The 18,558-nt window shown below is 36.4% G+C and overlaps 1 protein-coding gene across 1 annotated transcript; it reads right to left on the bottom strand.

Annotated features, from left to right (window-relative positions):
- Positions 1 to 5,617: 5,617 nt before the first annotated feature.
- guca1c (guanylate cyclase activator 1C) lies at positions 5,618 to 18,262 on the bottom strand. The gene is made up of 4 exons (XM_079823984.1): positions 17,827 to 18,262; positions 9,901 to 10,050; positions 9,412 to 9,499; positions 5,618 to 7,447 (listed from the first exon to the last, which is right to left on the bottom strand). The coding sequence occupies exons 1-4, from the start codon at positions 18,019 to 18,021 to the stop codon at positions 7,317 to 7,319; spliced, it is 564 nt and encodes a 187-aa protein (XP_079680110.1). The 5' UTR covers positions 18,022 to 18,262; the 3' UTR covers positions 5,618 to 7,316.
- Positions 18,263 to 18,558: the final 296 nt, after the last annotated feature.

Genomic DNA, 18,558 nt, shown 5'->3' with positions numbered 1-18,558 from the left:
TTTGATATGTGATGGGAAAACGGAGAAGATTGATTTCGGCGAAAGCCGGACTCGAACCGCGGGTCGATTTGTGTCAAAACTAGAAGCCGCGCGTCTTACCCCTACACTACTGTCGCTCTCAATGAAAAGGCGATTGTTTTACGTAATTTTGTCTTTTCGACCTATACGTTTACCAAGTAAAGCTGTATATTTGTACTTAATGTAATTGGCATCTACTCCAGTAAAAAAATTCTGAGGACCCACCCACATTTTTTTTGCTTCCGACGCCCATGTTTGTATATGATGTTTTATGGTCCTTCAACAAATCCTTAAACAGCTCTGGTGACTGACAACCCCAAAATTAATATTACATTTGATTAATATTGTTGATTGATTAAAAAAATGCATCAACAAATATATTTGTACTATTTTTCAAACATAAAATAAAATAGCACATAGAGGATTTTTTTTTGGGGGGGGGGGCATATGTTTTTTGAATGTAAAAAAACTGTTATTGGAGGGAATTGGCAGAATTTATCTTTAATTTAGTAAAAATTAAATACTAGGCCTATTTTACATTTAAAGAATATTATTGTATATTATGAAAACAATGTTGAATACAGCTTAGACAACATATACTTACATGTTTATCACTTTTAGCAGTGTTTTATGTAACTTCAAAGGGTTTCCTGTAAAATGACATTTTGAACTCTGTGTGTAGTGGAAGCTTTTCAATTTGGGTAGGCCAAATCCAGGCGGAAATCCTAAAATGGTCCTAGATCTTAAGAGGTTAAATACATGAGAAGTTTCTAGAAATAACATTCAATTATATTTTAGTTAGTTCAGTTGAATTTATTTACTATAAATGCTTGTCCATACCAATATTTAAAAGGAAATTGAAGTAATTCTGAATTTAAATATAAAGATAGGTAAAAGTAAAAAAATATAAGTGGGTAAAAAGCACTCTTAAGTTAATTGTGGTTTAACATGCAATTAAGTGTCTAAAAACACTACATTATGTTACTTTGCACTTAATTGTAATCTTTTGAAGTATATCTTTAAAGGTAAGGTACACTATGTAACTTTTTAAAATTCAAAATGAACTACGTTTAAATGCCAATACTTAATCAATCCTTCTTCCAAAACATGTTTTAGTCTTACTCTGATTCATTATGGTATATACATCACTCACTCGTGTGTCTCGTCATATCTGTAAATAGAGAAAAGTTGCTTTGGCTATACTTTGACGTGTGTATGGTGTGGGAGTGGCATAGGTTAGTTGTTAAAACGAGCAAGAAAGGTTAACATGGAGCAGCTAAATCTCCAACCGCCGGGGAATCACACGTTTTAAACAAATGCCTAACAGAGGAGAGTCTGCTGGCAAAAAGAGAACGCGACAGAGCTCGTAATAAAACAAGAATCAACATTGGCTTGGCTTTTCAGAGATGGCGAAAACTGAGAGATTTGTAATGTTGTAAAAGCGACGCAGAGATGGTGTTTTTACTCAACAGTTGAGTAAGGTATTTTATCGAACAGATAAATTGCCATATGTTGCTAACAGAGTTGTTTGTAAAGCATTCGTCACTCTAGATCAGTGGTTCTCAAACCTGTCCTGGGGACCCCCCCACCAGTGCACATTTTGCATGTCTCCCTCATCTAACACCTGAATCAACTCTTCAGCTCATTAGTAGAGCATGCAAGACTTGAATTGGGTGTGTCTGATGAGGGAGACGTATAATATGTGCAGTGGTGAGGGGTCTCCAGGACAGGTTTGAGAACCACTGCTCTAGAGTCCAGAGGCGGCATGCTTTACTTCACTGCATCCGAAGCTTTGCATTGCACTTGGTGATGTAAGGCTTGGATGCAGCTGCTCGGCCATGGAAACCCATTTCATGAAGCTCTCTACGCACTGTTCTTGAGCTAATCTGAAGGCCACACGAAGTTTGGAGGTCTGTAGCTATTGACTCTGCAGAAAGTTAGCGACTTCTGCGCATTGTGCGCCTCAGCATGCGCTGACCCCACTCTGTGATTTTACGTGGCCTACCACTTTGTGGCTGAGTTTCTGTTGTTCCCAATTGCTTCCACTTTCTTTTACGGTAATACCACTAACAGTTGACCGTGGAATATTTAGTAGTGCACTGTAAAAAAAATTAGGTCTCCAATTGAAAACTTTCTAGTGAGGGATCACATCTAAAATTTTCAGTTGGCCAAATTGAATTTCTTGCATTTTAATTGAATTAAATTGCATCAATTCACAGAAATTCAATTTGGCCAACTGAAAAATTTAGATGTGATCGCTCACTAGAAAATGTTCAATTGGAGACCTGATTTTTTTTTTTACAGTGTGGGGAAATTTCACAAATTGACTTACCGCACAGGTGGCAACCTATCACGGTACCACGCTTGAATTCACTGAGCTCCTGAGTTTGTAGAAGCAGTCTGCATGCACAGGTGCGTGATTTTATACACATTTGGCCATGGAAGTGATTGGAAAACACATGGAAGTGATTTGGAGGGGTGTCCCAATATGTTTGGCAATATAGTGCATCTCTTAAGCCTATAGTGAATGTTTTATGAGCAGTAAGATAACCATATTAATCCGCACAGTCATGCAGAGCAAAAGCACAACCAAAATAAAAAAGTATGCTTAAGTGTTAGGGGAAACAATGCTGCTTTAAAAGTGTGTGTTATATTTGTAAATGTAATGACTGGGGCATTGTATAGCATTGGAAGGCTGTAAAGGGAAAAATAAATATGATCTAAGAATATATTTCTGAACAATTAAATTGCAATGACATTCAAGGTCAGATCTGTTTGGTTTGGCTCTGATCTGTGATCGTGCATGTACAGACTGATATCTTAATGCTTCTGTCAATGCAACCAGACTGTACAACATCATTCATGTTTGGAAAGCACAGTCACACTGTTTACACAATGTCTGTGATGAAATACAATTTCAGACTTCATCAATTTTAGGAACATGAAATGGGGTTATGAAATCTATTTAAACAGACTTTTGGCATTGCCAAAAGTTAAAGTTCATTTTTAAGAGTTAACTTCACTCAAATTTTAAGATCATGTTATTCCAAACCCAATAAATATGTATAATATGCTGCATACATTAGACGCATATAGGGGCTTTAAAGTGAAAATGATTTGGAAAGTTAGTGTACAGTGCAGTGAAGAGCTTTAGATGAAATATGAGACGTGTAAACATCACTTATGAGCAGAATATATTCATTTAATTTCCAAGGTTCAAATTATGCAAAAAAAGTTATCTAATTTGGTGAATCTACAAAATACACAATCACCATCATTTCCATCACAGAATGCTAGACATAATGCATAATCTGAGTTGTGGTGGAATATGGCAGGCGCAAATGCACGTATCGAATTCATATCAGATTAATTTCCAGATATGAATGAGGCCTGAAACCGATCGGACAATATCGGAATCCATGTGCTTTTTTCCTGCATGTTTATGGGTCATATCCGATATGTGTCACATGGGAGGAAAAAAATCTGATCAAACTCATCTGTCTGTAGCTTTCTAGCAATCCTGAAGACTTTGATTGGAGTTTGACGAACTAAACTAAACACAAGAACACAAGACTTTATTTAAGGCCCATATCATCCTTGGTGTGAACAGGCCTTTATAAAATTATATTTGTATGTTTTTATTTATTACGTTTTACATATAATAACATAAAGAGAACATTTGTGCTTTGACAGGTGAATTGACATTGGAAGAGTTCATCACAGGGGCTAAAGAGCATCCTGATATCATGGAGATGCTCACCAAGATTTAATTCCTCTGGCACTTGTAAGACCAAGGTGTGTTCAATTCTCAGGGAAGGCATGATCTGATCAAGTATATAGCTGCAAAATAACTTACTGCAAATAACTTACTTCTAATGCCCGGTACACATTGTACGATTTTGAGCTGTCCCAGACAAAAGATGACCAACTGTGGTCGTAGCTCCTTAACTGTGGTCCTACGTCGTACAGTGAGAGAGGTTCAAAGAAGGCCGTTGTAACGGTCTTGCAACCAAAGATAATTTCTGACAGTGTCTGACATGGCGCTAAAACTACTTACCTCAAGCTCCATTTGCAAGATTGCCATGCATGGTTGGACTCTTTTCTCGAGCCATGACCGTGTCCATATTGTCCGCCGTCGCCGGATTTAGTTTGAAATTAGGGCTGTGTCCGAAACCTGGAAAATGCTGCCTTCGGAGGACACATTTTATAGGAAGGCATCAAAGCACGTCCAAATCTAATGTTAGCTGCACTTCCTGTCTCCTGAGATACCTTCATCTGATCGATTTTTGAAGGCAGCATTTATGTATCCTTCGCTGCCTTTGATATCCCACAATCCTGTGCTTTCCATTCTGTGACAGTTGAGCTGGAAAAAAAGATGGCGTCTGAAAGTTGCGTTTACTGGTCAGTTTGTGTGTAAATTAAAGTTTTTGATCAACATTTTCCACTTCTCTAGCGAGAAATTACATATGTAGTAAATATTTGTTTAGTTCTCACCAAAGCTCTCTCTATTTTGCTGTAGATCATTAAACTGTAACGCTGCCTTAGAAGTCTGTCTGAAATTAGTTTCGTGAGGTACCTTCTTGCACAAACGCTGCCTTACAAGCCATTGTCGGATAAGGCAGTGAGGCAACAAGTCAGCTTCCTAGGTTTTCGGACGCAGCCTACGATTGAAGCTAAACTCTGGAAGGCTTTGACCTTCCAAACTGAATCTGCGTCAGAAAGTTTATAGCCTGGATGCCAGCCGAACTTAGCCCCGCCCACAACATTTTTACTCGGGCAGTTCGGTCTGGAATTGATCGGTAGAGAAGTAATTATGCCCTAACAGAAACTGTTCGGACCAATGAAATTGTCAGGGCGGACTTTAGACGATGATAGACAGATGATAAACAGTAACGTAATCATCTACGTCATCAAAAGCCGCTTGGGTTGAGTTTGTTCAAATCCTAAACGGAGAACTTGTTCGTATGCATTCACCTTTACTATTTCTCTCAGAAATGATGATCGTGTTGGTAAGTACTCTGTGTATCCTTAAATTATTTTTTTTACAACACCGGCAAAGATCGTACACTAATCTTGTTCTTCTAACGTTAGGCTACTTATTCCAGCGTGCGTGCAGACAGGGTTGCCAAGTTTTTACAACAAAACCCGCCCAATTGCTAACGTTCAAAACTAGCCAAAAACAAGCCCAATAGCTTTCCAGGGGGGGTTCTCCGGGGGGAAAAAAGGCATTTGGGGGGTAAAATATGTGTTATTTTGGCAGGGCTGGCAGCTAAAAATCGCATTCCTCGATTTGTATATCACATAATTGGGGTCGCTTCAACCCGCGGACATGGCAACACAGTCCAGTTGAGTTCTGTTGACAGCCCAACGGAGCGGTCTCAGACTCATATTCTGACTAGAATTGAGTATGACGACGTCAGGCTAGAAAGTTTAGGCAGTGACTTGTGCACAAAGATACCTCACGAAACTGATCTTGTACAGACTTCTGATGCACAATAATGATGATTTACACAGCAATATTTGTATAATTACTACAATACGAAAAGTGTAAAATGTTGGTCAAAAATGTACATTTACACAGAAACTGACCACCAAATGCAACATTCAGAGATGTCATATTTATTTTTAGCTCAACTGGCATGGAATGGAACGCACAGGATTTCCCCCTCCATGAAAAAAAGCAGTGCATGTCGAATAAATTAAAGTTTGTCTTTAATTTATATTTAAATACATGTACAGTATTGAAACACCCTTATTTTTTCCTCTATTCTTTCAAAGGACCAGAATGGGAATATATTTAGCTTTTTAGCTGTTGTTTACTTTAAAATAACCCCAGTAATTTATTCATAAGGTAGTGTAAATGGATACTTAATATTATATTATACATATTTTTTCATAAGTACTATTCATTTATTTAGGTACATTTAGGTGAAAATAAAGGTCCTTTTCTCTAATTTAAAGCAACAGTGACAGTGATGACAGGAATCAGTAGTCCAAATGTGCATTAGATTGCATTTATTGATATAAGGCAATGGTTATAGGTTAGAATTTCAACGTTGTCTATGATTCAGCACAAAATCTCAAAAGACAGAATGAAGATTACATACATCAATAGAAAAAACTGTACAATTATTTATAATACTGGCCCCTCCATACACAGTGTCCCCCATAACAGTATTTGGACACACAAGTCTTAAATCTAAATGTTTATTCAGATTTATTCAGTGGTGAACTTGGGCTTCAAGCCGGTTTTTTCCAGCTTTACTTTTCTTGATGCCCAAGTTCATGACACACACACATTAGACAACCCAAAGTATTTTTAGTATTCATTTTGAACAATAGCCTAGGTCTATATCTATTGCTTTATTTTGCTTTGTGTATATAGTTCAATTTGAAAACTTTTCAAATTTCTATTTGTGAAATGTTTTGCTTGAAAAGGTGTCCTTGAGCTACATTTAACATTACAATAATAATGAATGTAAAAATCTTAAAGAGCTCTGACTTGCACCACATGACTACTGCAAATTAATTTCGGCGTTGATTGTTTTGCCATAACGCAAAATTCCGAGTCTGAGAATGTGAACAGCTCCAAGTAGAGCTCCACAGGTTGCCATCTCTTAATCGCGGTAATTATGACATGGCGTGAACACAACATATACTCGTTGTTTTGGTTCAGGAGGAACTGTAAAAGGTGGCGGCTTCTGTTTGTTTGCAGCGTTCTGTGACTCTGCATGGCCTCATGTTCACGCTGAGGATGTGTGATATCTGTGCGAGCAGGTATGTGGAGGTATGGAAATACATATATTGACAGGCAGGTAGGACAATCTTGTTTGGCCAAACATTTTTTGGTCCTCGAACTTCCACAGAAAATATGTCCTCGTTTTTAATATTTAGACCACTTCTGATATTGATTGCTATCATGATGTGATGAGAGTTTTAACCCGTAGCTAACAATTATTTTTAATGAAAAACACTGCCTACCCTAGCTTTAAACCATTTAATCTCCTCTTCTGTAATTTCTTCCTGCAAGGATGACAGTTTCAGACTTGTAGAGGCGATGCAGTTAAAAGTAGAGGGGAAAGAGAGCTCCACTAACTAGATATCTGAGGCACATAGACAGAGAGAAAGTGTTTTAAAGACACAATCACAGAAGATGATGATCGCTCATGTCCACCTCCGAGATGCTGCTAGCAGGTTTCACACTCTATTGTGTCTGTGTTACGCTTTCCAGCCACAGAGTTGATCATCTTCAATTAGGAGGGGATCCTTTTATTGTCCAATGCATCATACATTGGCAGTCACTCCTTCTTTTTCTGCCCATTTACTATGATCTCCAGGACATGTGTGAGGTCCATCATCTTGGTGAGCATCTCCATGATATCAGGATGCTCTTTAGCCCCTGTGATGAACTCTTCCAATGTCAATTCACCTGTCAAAGCACAAATGTTCTCTTTATGTTATTATATGTAAAACGTAATAAATAAAAACATACAAATATAATTTTATAAAGGCCTGTTCACACCAAGGATGATATGGGCCTTAAGGATACATGTAATATTATATTTTTAATAAAATAGTTTTTAGAGTTGTGGCATTCATTGATGTTTTAGTATCACTGAAATACTATTATAGTTTTTATTATGAATAGTTTGAATTAGTTTTTAATTTAATTATGATTTTTTTTTAAAATTTTTATTAATGTTTTCAAGTAATTTTGTTGTGTTTTGTCATTTTTGTTAGTTACAGTTTTTTTACAGTTACAGTCTCTAATTATTTTAGTACAAAAATGTGGGTTGTTTCAACCTATGCTTGGGTCAAATATGGTCAAACCCAGCTGTTTTAATTACATTTTTCAACCCAGCGATTGGGTTTGTCCATATTTGATCCAAACATGGGTTGAAACTAGGGCTACGCAATATATCAAAATCATCGAAATATCGTAAATGTACATATCGCAATATGCATATCGCAAGGGCACGCGATATCTGAATGATTTTAATAGGCTACTTCAACATTGTGAAAAGTGTACGTTTTAGGTCGACGCATATAGCAGAGAATAGACTGGGCACACAACTGTTACTTATGTGACTTGCTTGACGTTAAAAAGAGTTATTAAACGCAATAACTTGCGAAAAACAACTCCTTGCATTCTTGTGCTGTCTGCTGTCTGACACACACGTGCGCACAAGCCGTTCTTTTTTTCTTGTCTTGTTACACACTCGAACTGTCAAATACACACACAGTTATGTCAAAATGGCTGTCTTGATGAGTATTCCTGTAAACACAGTCGGTTATGCTTTAAGTGAAAGATATCAGTTGGGGAAAGAAATAGATTTTACACATTTAAAGCAATATCGTATCGCATATCGAATATCGCATTATTTAACAAGGATATCGCATATCGCATTTTTCTTCAATATCGCACGGCCCTAGTTGAAACAACCCAACCTTTTTTCAAGTTCAACTAAATGAAAAATGTTTCCTTGGCAAATATTTTTAATATTTTGTTAAATTTCAGTTAAAGTTTAATTTGAAATGTATTTCAAGTAACAAAAAGTTTTAATTAACTATAATAATTATGGTGGCATTATTTTTTTATGTTTAATTTCCATTAATTCTCCAAAAACTCTCAATAATGTGAAAAAACCCCAATCTATTTTACATCACGTTATGGAATTGAGACTGAGATTATGATAATGAGAACAGAGGAATTTATTCCCTGTATAGATTCTGTAATGAATATTCGCTTTAGTCCATAATCTTGTTCTTACCCTGGATCTAGAAACAAATATTTGATGTTAACCTTGACCCTTATTAAAAGCAGTAGTGGTGGTGGCCTAATGGTTTTAGATTTGGGCTGCTATCAAAAGTTGCAGGTTCAATCCTGAACAGAAATGACTTGTAGAGTGCAACTCAATTGTGTAAATGTTTACCATGAGTAAAACCCAAACCCCTCAGTGCACAACCGCATTCTAATCATAAAGTGCGAGAAAGCGGCTCTGCGCTGCACAAACGCATGTTTACTGTTTGTTGCGGGTTTTCATGTGTGGTTTTGCTCTCTGTAACTTACAGCGACGGCGAGATGAGCTGTGTCATGAAGGTTTTAGATTTAGATCTGTCAGTTAATGAAGATTTGACGGATTTGATGGACTCTTGTTATGACATTTCAAAAGTGATAAGACTTTTCAGTTTTATCGATGTTGCCATCTTTGATATTACTTTGGTCACTGTCACTATGATTACTGATGAGAGAATATGGGCTTTAGGGCATACTCCTGTTGAACGTTCATACAGACAGTATTCAAGACGGGACATTTCAAAACTGTAGGTAGATATGGATATCAAACCCAAAAACTGACAGTGAACGTAGCTGTGATCTATAACAGCGCTTACCTTCATTATTAACATCAATCTTCTCATAGATCAGAGTCACAATATCATCTGGAGGGATGTCATAACTCCGGGTAATGTCTTGGATGGCCTGGCAAAGATGAATAAATACTGAATCAATATTTTGTGTCTTACTAACATCACTGTCTTAGTGACCCTGTCTAATTTCTTTCACCTTTGAACCAACATCTGTCGTGTGGCTTCAGAAGTTTTTAATGAGATCAGATTCTTCTATCATATAAAAATTGTGTGTCCAAAAATTGTTAACTTGGAAACAGGGTTATTATCGTTAACTAAAACTAAAACCAAAACCAAAACCATTAACATTTTCACAGTTTAAATAAAATTAAATATAAAAAAACACAACAAAATGAATAAAACTTGAACTAAATGAAAATTAAAACATAAAATTCAAAATATATTAACATATTAACATGTGAATAGTGCATTTCTACAATGGCATTGGTAACGGGAAAAAAATGGATACTTTACTTTGAATATGGTCTCCATTTCATCTCTGTCAATCTTGCCGTTTCCATCCTGATCAAAGAGTTTGAAGTACCACTTCAGTTTCTGGTTTATCTCTCCTTTCAGTAGCAGACTTACAGCTGCGATATATTCTACAAAATCTATATAGCCATCCTGAGGAGAAAAAAAAGGATGGACATTAGAAAGAAAGAAAGACATATATGAGTATATAATATGTTATCATATGCTATGATATAATTTTAAAAAAGCATTTCAGACAGAACGTGTTGTATCGTTGAAAAACCGAGATGAAGCGCAACATACAAATTGCAGCAAGCAAGCAAATTTTCTTTATATAGCACTTTCCCAAACAAATCAATGCAGTTTTGCAAGTAAGAAAGAAACATTAGATACAATAGTTAGTATGAAAATGAAATATAAATACTCATTAAGAAGAATAAAGTTTATAAGGATTAAAATATTAAATAAATAAATAAAATGAAGAAAAACATAAAAAAAAAAACTAAAAGCATTATAAGTTATTGCGGGAAGGCCTGACTAAAAAAAAAAAGTTATTAATTTAGATTTAAAAGCATTTTAGAGATAGTCTGGAGCAAATCCATGCAATGCCTTATAAATGAATAAAAGGTTTTTAAAATCAATATGAAAACTAACAGATAACCAGTGTAATCACTTTAATATAGGTGTAATGTGCTCTCTCTTCTTGGTCTTCGTCAATACTCGAGCAGCAGTATTTTGTATTAATTGTAGTGTTTAGACCAGAAAGGAGGGCATTACAATAGTCAAGCCTGCTAGTTATAAATGCATGCATTCATGTTGCTCAGAGAAAGAAATGGTTTTATTCAAGCAATGTTCTTTAGATGATAAAATGCTGTTTTGGTAATATTACATACATGAGCTTTAAAATAATAAGTTTTTCGCCACTTGGTTTGGGTTAAATCCCAGTATATTTAGTTCAGGGGTCAATTTTTCTCTCTCTGCGCTTTTGATCCAATAATCAAAACCTCTGTTTTATCTTGATTGAGTCATTTATTTCTTGGATGCAATTTGTAAGTAAATCAATTTGCCCAGTGTCACCAGGAGACACGGCTACATATAACTGTGTATCACCAGCTATGAAAAGAGATACCATGACAAAACAGAGAGGTAACATATATAGGTTCAAAAGTAGTGGTCCTAAGATGGATCCCTGAGGAACCCCACAGGATACCTTATAATGTACAGGGTATTATTAATAGATACTACAAATGTTCTTCCACTAAGATAAGATAAAAACCAATTAAACTATTCCAGAAAGGCCAAGATACTCGCTTAATCTAGTTAAGAGAATCTGGTGATCTACTGTATCAAACATAGCATTCAAGTCAAGCAGCACCAGAACTGAAGGCTGATTTCTGTCCATGTTTATTCTTATATCATTTACTACTTTAATAAGAGTGGTCTCTGTTACTCTGGTGTTTTCTAAAAGCCAGACTGAAACATCTCAAATTTCGAATTTGCATTTAAAAATGTATTCGTCTGATTAAAAAAAAACAAAAAAAAACAAATATTTTACTTAAGATTTTAAGATTTTAAATGTGTCTATAATTACTAAGAGTTAGAATGTCTGAATTCCCTTTTTTATATACCGTATTGCTTTTACTAGGGCAGATTTAAGATCAGCAGGGAACATGCCAATCTGTAGGGAGTGATTTACTATCTCTGGGATATCATTGGATTTTGAGTTAAAAATACTTTTAAAAAGAGAGCAAACAAGTTCATGGTTTCAGTTTGGTACTTTCAAGTCTCAACATCAACCAAAGTAAAACTTTGAACCTCCATTTTGATAGAATTATTTACACTAGATAAGGGAGGTAGTTAGCCTGTTATTATTTACTGAACAGATTATATTATAAATATGTATAACTTTATCTCTAAAGTAGCCAGCAAACTCTTCACATTTGGAACTTGGTAACGCAGTACTGTAATAAATTTTTCAAGATTTATTAGTGAATCTATTGTACTAAATAATAATCAGGGGTTATTAATATTTACAAGGTTTGAAAAGTAAGCTTGCCATGTTTTTTGGATTTCTTTGTTACAGTTTTAAGAGTTTCAATGAGTATATTAAGGTGTATTTCTAATTTAGCTTTATGCCATCTTCGTTCAGCACTTCTTTAGTCTCTTTTACGTTTCATGGTCTGATTTGTCTTCCAAGTAATTATCTTTTTTGTAGTTACCTTTTTAGTTTTAAGTGAAGCAACTGCATCAAGAGCTGTTCTCATTTTATTATTTAACTCATTAAATAAATCGTCAGGGGTCTCAAGATGCATTTAAAGCTTTTATCCTGACACACTATTTAATGATTTTCATCAGCGCACACCGTCCACATAGACTATATCCCGATTTTTGACATCAGTGCATGTGCAAGTGATTTGAGTGCTTAAAGTCCACTAGATAGTGAGCACGCGAGGACCCTTTTCACATTTCCGGGGTTCTCAGAAGCGGAAATCGTCATAGTTGGGTAAACTTCTATTGCAGTGAATGGGGGACGACAGCAAACATAATTTTTGTATTCCCATTTGCTCCAATAGCAAAAGAAAAAGTCCACGATAGCGTGTCCACGACTTTCCAAAAGAGGAGAAAAATATTGAGAGATTGATTACAGCTGTCAGAAGAAAGATGTATAATTCATCATCACACCCTCTGCCGTTGTATTAGAAGTAGTGTTCATTTGTTTTTGTTTTTTTACTGCCATGTTAATATAACACAATGTATAGTGTTATAAATGTATATAACATAAAAAAAAAATGAAAATATGAAAAATGTTCTAGATTTACGATGTTGATAACTGTGGAAACGTGTCATCACAGTCTGTGAAAAGGTCTAGATGCTGCGTTCACACCATGTCATAATTACCAGCTTTCAAGTTGTAATTACGAGCATTACAAGGACCTGAGTGCTTTTTACAAGTTGAAATTTCATAATTATGACAAGGTGTGAATGCACTTTTAATCTACTTTGAAAGGCTTGTGCACTCAACTGTGTGTGAGACCCAGCGGAAAGTGGAAAGTGGAGTTGTTGTTTCATTTCACTCTCCATCCACATTAATCCCAAAGTATACTTAGCTTAGCTATAAGGTGACCAGACGTCCCTGTTTTTAGTGTAGCGAGCTGTCCCCGGAAATGTTCCTGTTTTACAGCGCTTTCCAAACCGCCCCGCAAAATATACCAACATAGCCCAACCAACATAGATTAAGTCTCTGTAGAACAAAAGTGGGCATTTCTATATTTTTGGGTGTTTTCAAACTGATGGGTGTTTATAAATCATGCAATGAAAATGATGCCCTTCACCCAACCCCACTCCTAAACCCTACCCTCACTGTGACTCTGTGCAAATCAGGTAACGCGGTCGAAAACGCCCCTCTGTTTATGACCTCACCCACTGATCAGGTAACTCCTATCCTATTGCTGTCCTGCAGAGACCTATACTTGACATATAGCCAGGGCTGGACTGGGGCTAAAATTCGGCCCTGGCAAATTCAGCCCATCCGGCCCATGAGTTCCTCTTGAATGTTTTAACTGGGGTTAGGGCTTTAGGGCCTGTCGTTCCAAACCTGTATGACTTTCTCTCTTCCGTGAAACATAAAAGATGATATTTTGAAGAATGTTTGTAACAAAGCAGATAGAGCAACTATTGACTATCATAGTATTTTTTTTCCTACTATGGTAGTCAATAGTTGCTCTATCTGCTTTGTTAGTAACAAATTGTTACAAACATTCTTCAAAATATCTTCTTTTGTGTTCAGCAGAACAAAGAAACTCATACAGGTTTGGAACAACTTGAGGGTGAGTAAATTATGACAATTTTCATTTTTGGGTGAACTATCCCTTTAATGCATGGGATCCAGGCTTTAAAGCTGTTTTGTTGAATTATAATTTAATTACCCTACACTCTAAAAAAAAAAAAAAGGTTCTATAGAGGTGCTATATAGCACCTTAGTCAAAGAACTGGTGAAGAACCACTGAAGCACCAAAATTGGTGCTATATAGCACTAAAAAAGGTTCCCCTACTCTAAAAAAAAGTCTCGTAATCATAAGGGAACCTTTTTTAGTGCTATATAGCACCAATTTTGGTGCTTCAGTGGTTCTTCAGAGGTGCTATATAGCACCTTAGTCAAAGAACCGGTGAAGAACCTCTGAAGAACTGCTGAAGAACCACTGAAGCACCAAAAATGGTGCTATATAGTACTAAAAAAGGTTCCCCTATGATTACGAGCCAAGAACCATTTTTGGTGCCATATAGAACCTTTTTTTTTTAGAGTGTAATGACATTTTAACTGAGTTTAACTGTAGGTCAGTTTCATTTAACTGTATGGGCATGGTAAAACAGGTAAAATCATGCTCCTCATTACCAAAGGTGTATGGTTTCGAAAATAAATAAATAAATAAATATAATAATAATAAACTATTGAATTTGGTTGTGCTAGAGTGACAAGTTTGTAGTTGTGTGTATTGTTTTCCAATTTACCTCGTGATGTATTTACATGGTCGCGGCTGTTTTCAGCTGATTCACCACAGAACCTTTAATGTTCCCATATAACACGATTGTATAAAACAACACTCGGAGTCAAAGTGCCGGTTCATCACTTCATAGAGCAGCAGAAACGCGGCGCACGTTCGTCAACGGCAGCGCTGTTGCGCGGATATTCGCCTTTTGCAGTTTCATGCGCCCAAATTTTTAAACAGCGCCTAATATGGACACAGTCTATGGAGGAGGGAAGGTCTCTCTCGCTTTGGCCTGTCAATTCAGAAGACAAACCAATGGGACGCTGTCCCTGCATGATGGGCCAGTCCGTGGCAAAAAAATAAATAAATAACCTTGTATCGGCCCCAAAGTGCGTCGGCCCACCGGGAAAATGCCAGGTATGCCAGATTACCAGTCCAGCCCTGCATATAGCCTGCTGGTTACCAGAGCAATCCTATGATTATTTTCACCAACAGATGGGACTGCAAACTACACTGATTACTTTGTCGCATGCCAGTAATTTAGCCATGAAGAACATAACCAGGACAGAGCAGAGCACTGTTATCATCAATTATCAAAAGAGACACCATTATCATTTTATATTATTTTATTATTTTATAGGTAGTCATATACTAACTCATGTTAAATCAAAGTAAAACTGTTTGTATGTACAATATAACATGCCTGAACAGGGAGCCGGATTGTTTTGGACACAAATTTAAACGTTCACGAAAGTTCCACCATCACAATGGAGTAATTCGAACACACTGAATTAACTGAATTAAAAAAATAAACATAAGAAACTAAACAATAACACATGCAACAATTACATTTGCAGAAAGCACATACAGTAATTTGTGCTCAAAATGAGCACAAAACTACTAATTAGCCTAATTATGGATAGATAAGATACATTTCCAAAAGTACAAACATAAAATAACATTATTATTATTACACAATATATTCACAAAAAAATGACAATAGTAATTATAGTTAGAAAGTGTTAAATATTTGTTACAGTTTCATTTATATCAATTTTGTTTTGGTTTTATTTTTGTTTTGTTATAAAATAATACCATTTTGAACTTTTTGCTATTTGCAATGGTTATTACACAGTTTTTTATAGAGTGATTTTTGGTGAAATGTAAGGGTTAGTTAATTGTTAGTCAGTTAGCACTGAGCCAGGGGCGTCGCACCCGTGGGGGATGTGGGTGTTTTAACACCCACACTTTTCCCGGTGAGAGGGTTCAACACCCACACTTTTTCTGCAGTTTTCCCGCAGTTTTGCACAAACGCTGGGATGCCACAATTCTCATTATAATATTGAACCGTTCGGTACAGCATTCACGGTTCAATAAGCGCTTGTGAATTGCGTTGTTTTTTTTTCTTTTATTTTTGCAGTGCCTGTGAGTCTACGCGCTGATATGAGCAAATATCCAATCACTATACACAGTGCTAGACACGCTTGCAATGCTGGTGTCAGAGAGTTATACTCACAGAACACTAGTTATTTACAATCACGAAAGTTCATTATTTGCATGCGTTTTAAAGCCTTGCCGGTTATTCGCATGCTTAGGCTATACACCGTTTTAAGGCGCAGAGCGTGCGCACTAAACGCCTGTCAAACACGTGATTACTGGACTAAGTAGTCTTACTGTGCTAATACTGTCAAAAACACACAAGTTTAACATAAACACAGTCGGTTATTTGCAATGTGAAAGTACATTTGCGTGTGTCTGTATATTAGATGCACGTCTTGAATTGACAGCAGTGCAGCCTATATAGTGAACACGCTGTCCTTAAAGGTACAGTTCACCTCTAAAATGATGTCATTATTTACTCCAAACCTGTATTCATTTCTTCTGTTGAACACAGACAGCTGATGGTAGCCATTGGCTTCCATATCATTTCCTACTATGGGGACTTTAACTACAACTAAAACTACTAAAACTACAAAAGACAAAGCACTCTCTGTTCTTGACTGAAAAACATTAATACAGTAGCTTTAATAAGAATCAGTGTATATTTTATAGTGAAGTCTATGTAGTGTTTTATTTTTACATTTATTCATTAAATTTCATACTTAAATGCTGCTGTACAGCTTTGAGCTGCCAGTGTAAATATTTATATATATATATATTATATTATACTATACACTAGGAATGTGTACAAGGTTTTTTTAAGTAAAGTTTTAAGTTTAAATAAGGTTTTTCAAGTCTTTTAAGTAAAATAAAAAATTAGCATTTTTTTCTGTCCCCATCACCTAAGAATAGAATAACAAAAAACTGATGTGACTAGCCATCAGAACCCAACCGAACACCGTGGTTAAAAAAAACCGAGGTATGTATAATATATATATTATATATCTCGTATGTTATACCTTTTGTACCCTTCTGTCATTGTATTCATCGTTTTTATTGTTAACAAAAAAACCACATCCATCCCCCACACTTTTGAAAAGCTTGCTACGCCTCTGCACTGAGCTGAGCACACATTGTGGACGGCACGCAATCACATAGAATGCTAATGACGAAATTTGCGTCTTGTGCACTGTAGACATACCTTAGCGTAAAAACCGAAGTATACTTCGGGCTTTGGAGTTTTAAAGCGTTTTCCAAAATTAAATAAAATGAATAAAAAATAATATAAGCTCACTGAGATGATACAGAGAGACCAGACAATAATATAAATGAATACATTTCTTACGCCATTTTCACGGCACGCTCATTTTATTAGCGAAATATCCCATTATTCCCTGGTGCATCGAGGTCGCACTCAAAATCAAAGTCTTTCCCCATATGGTCGAATACGCAATTTACATATTTCGTCAATTGCGAGTACATTTTCCATCAGAAACGCAAGATGTGCAAAGCAACATTTATCTTTAACAGCATTGTGAAAGTGAACAGCAAGACAAAAAAGCTGATCCAACTATTCTGTAGATATTTATGGGTACAATATGCATCGCATGACTAAACATGTCATCGTTTTTTTATAGCTTGAGCGTCTTCAAAAAGCACAGTTTTCGCTAGATAAAAATGGCATCTTAGTGTAAAGAAATGCGATTTTCAAATTGATCTAGATTAAAGTGGACGTAGCCTACCTCAGACAGATTAACTGGATGTAAAAAGGATTCCTGTGGACTGTAGGCCAGTATAATAGGCTTATGTTCATTCATGTTGAAATGACTTTCGATGATTTGATGATCTGCCACAATATTGTAATGCCTTTTTTTTTTACGTTTACACTTTTCTCAGCAAATATCGATGTGTACTTAATTGTGATTTGATTAATGAATCCTATAATTTCTTTGATTAACATTAGTTCGGAATAGATTTTGGTGTTCTCCCTCTCAACTGAATGGCCGATATGCATTATATACCCAAATGTTCCTTTCACACATTCATGTAAGTTTTCTCTCACCCCATCCATGTCGAAGGTGAAGAAGACCTGGTCCACAAAGCTGTTGGCTTCCTCAGTCATCCCCTGCATCTGTAGCATGGTTTTGAGTTCAAAGAGTGTGATGAGACCTGAAGGCGATTCCCTCATGAACTTGTTGTACCAGTGGTGCATGTCCTCAGCCAAGACTTCATCCAGGCTGGATCCGTGGGCACCCATAACTCCTCAGAGGACCTCTTTCTGAATGTGGAAATGTGGAATTGGTGTATCAAATCCAGCAGTCCAGCAGTAGCAGAAGTTTATTCAGAATAAGATGTTGAGGAGTGTCGCAGCTCCAAGCAGGGATTGACTGTTGATGACGGCACAAATCCTAAAGCCCTACAGACTAGGCAACTAAAAGGAGAGATAACCCTTTAATTGGATAACTGTTGAACCCTTCCAAGAACTAAAGGACATATACGGCTGACAAAGAGAGAACTTGGAATGTCTAGTGACGGACTTACCACTCCCCCTCGGTAGGATAGGTCAGGATCTGTCGTGATCCTGAACCTCCTGACATTATCTGAGAAGGCTTATTGTAGAATGCTCAATCACTTTCCATAGAGAGGTCAGCCAATAGGCTTTAATATTCCTGGCCGCTCTGAGTAAACCCCGCCCAGCGTGACTTGTTTCTCAAGCTTATGTAATTGACAAGAGGGTTCTCATTTGGGGAAACCCTTTAGAGAAGGCTATATTTGAGTCCACCAAATTGTGGAA

This window comes from Gobio gobio, assembly GCF_949357685.1.
Source record: "Gobio gobio genome assembly, chromosome: 8".
Classification (NCBI taxonomy): Eukaryota; Metazoa; Chordata; class Actinopteri; order Cypriniformes; family Gobionidae; genus Gobio; species Gobio gobio.
Note: the sequence above shows the minus strand (reverse complement) of the source record. Positions and strands in the feature narration are given on the sequence as shown.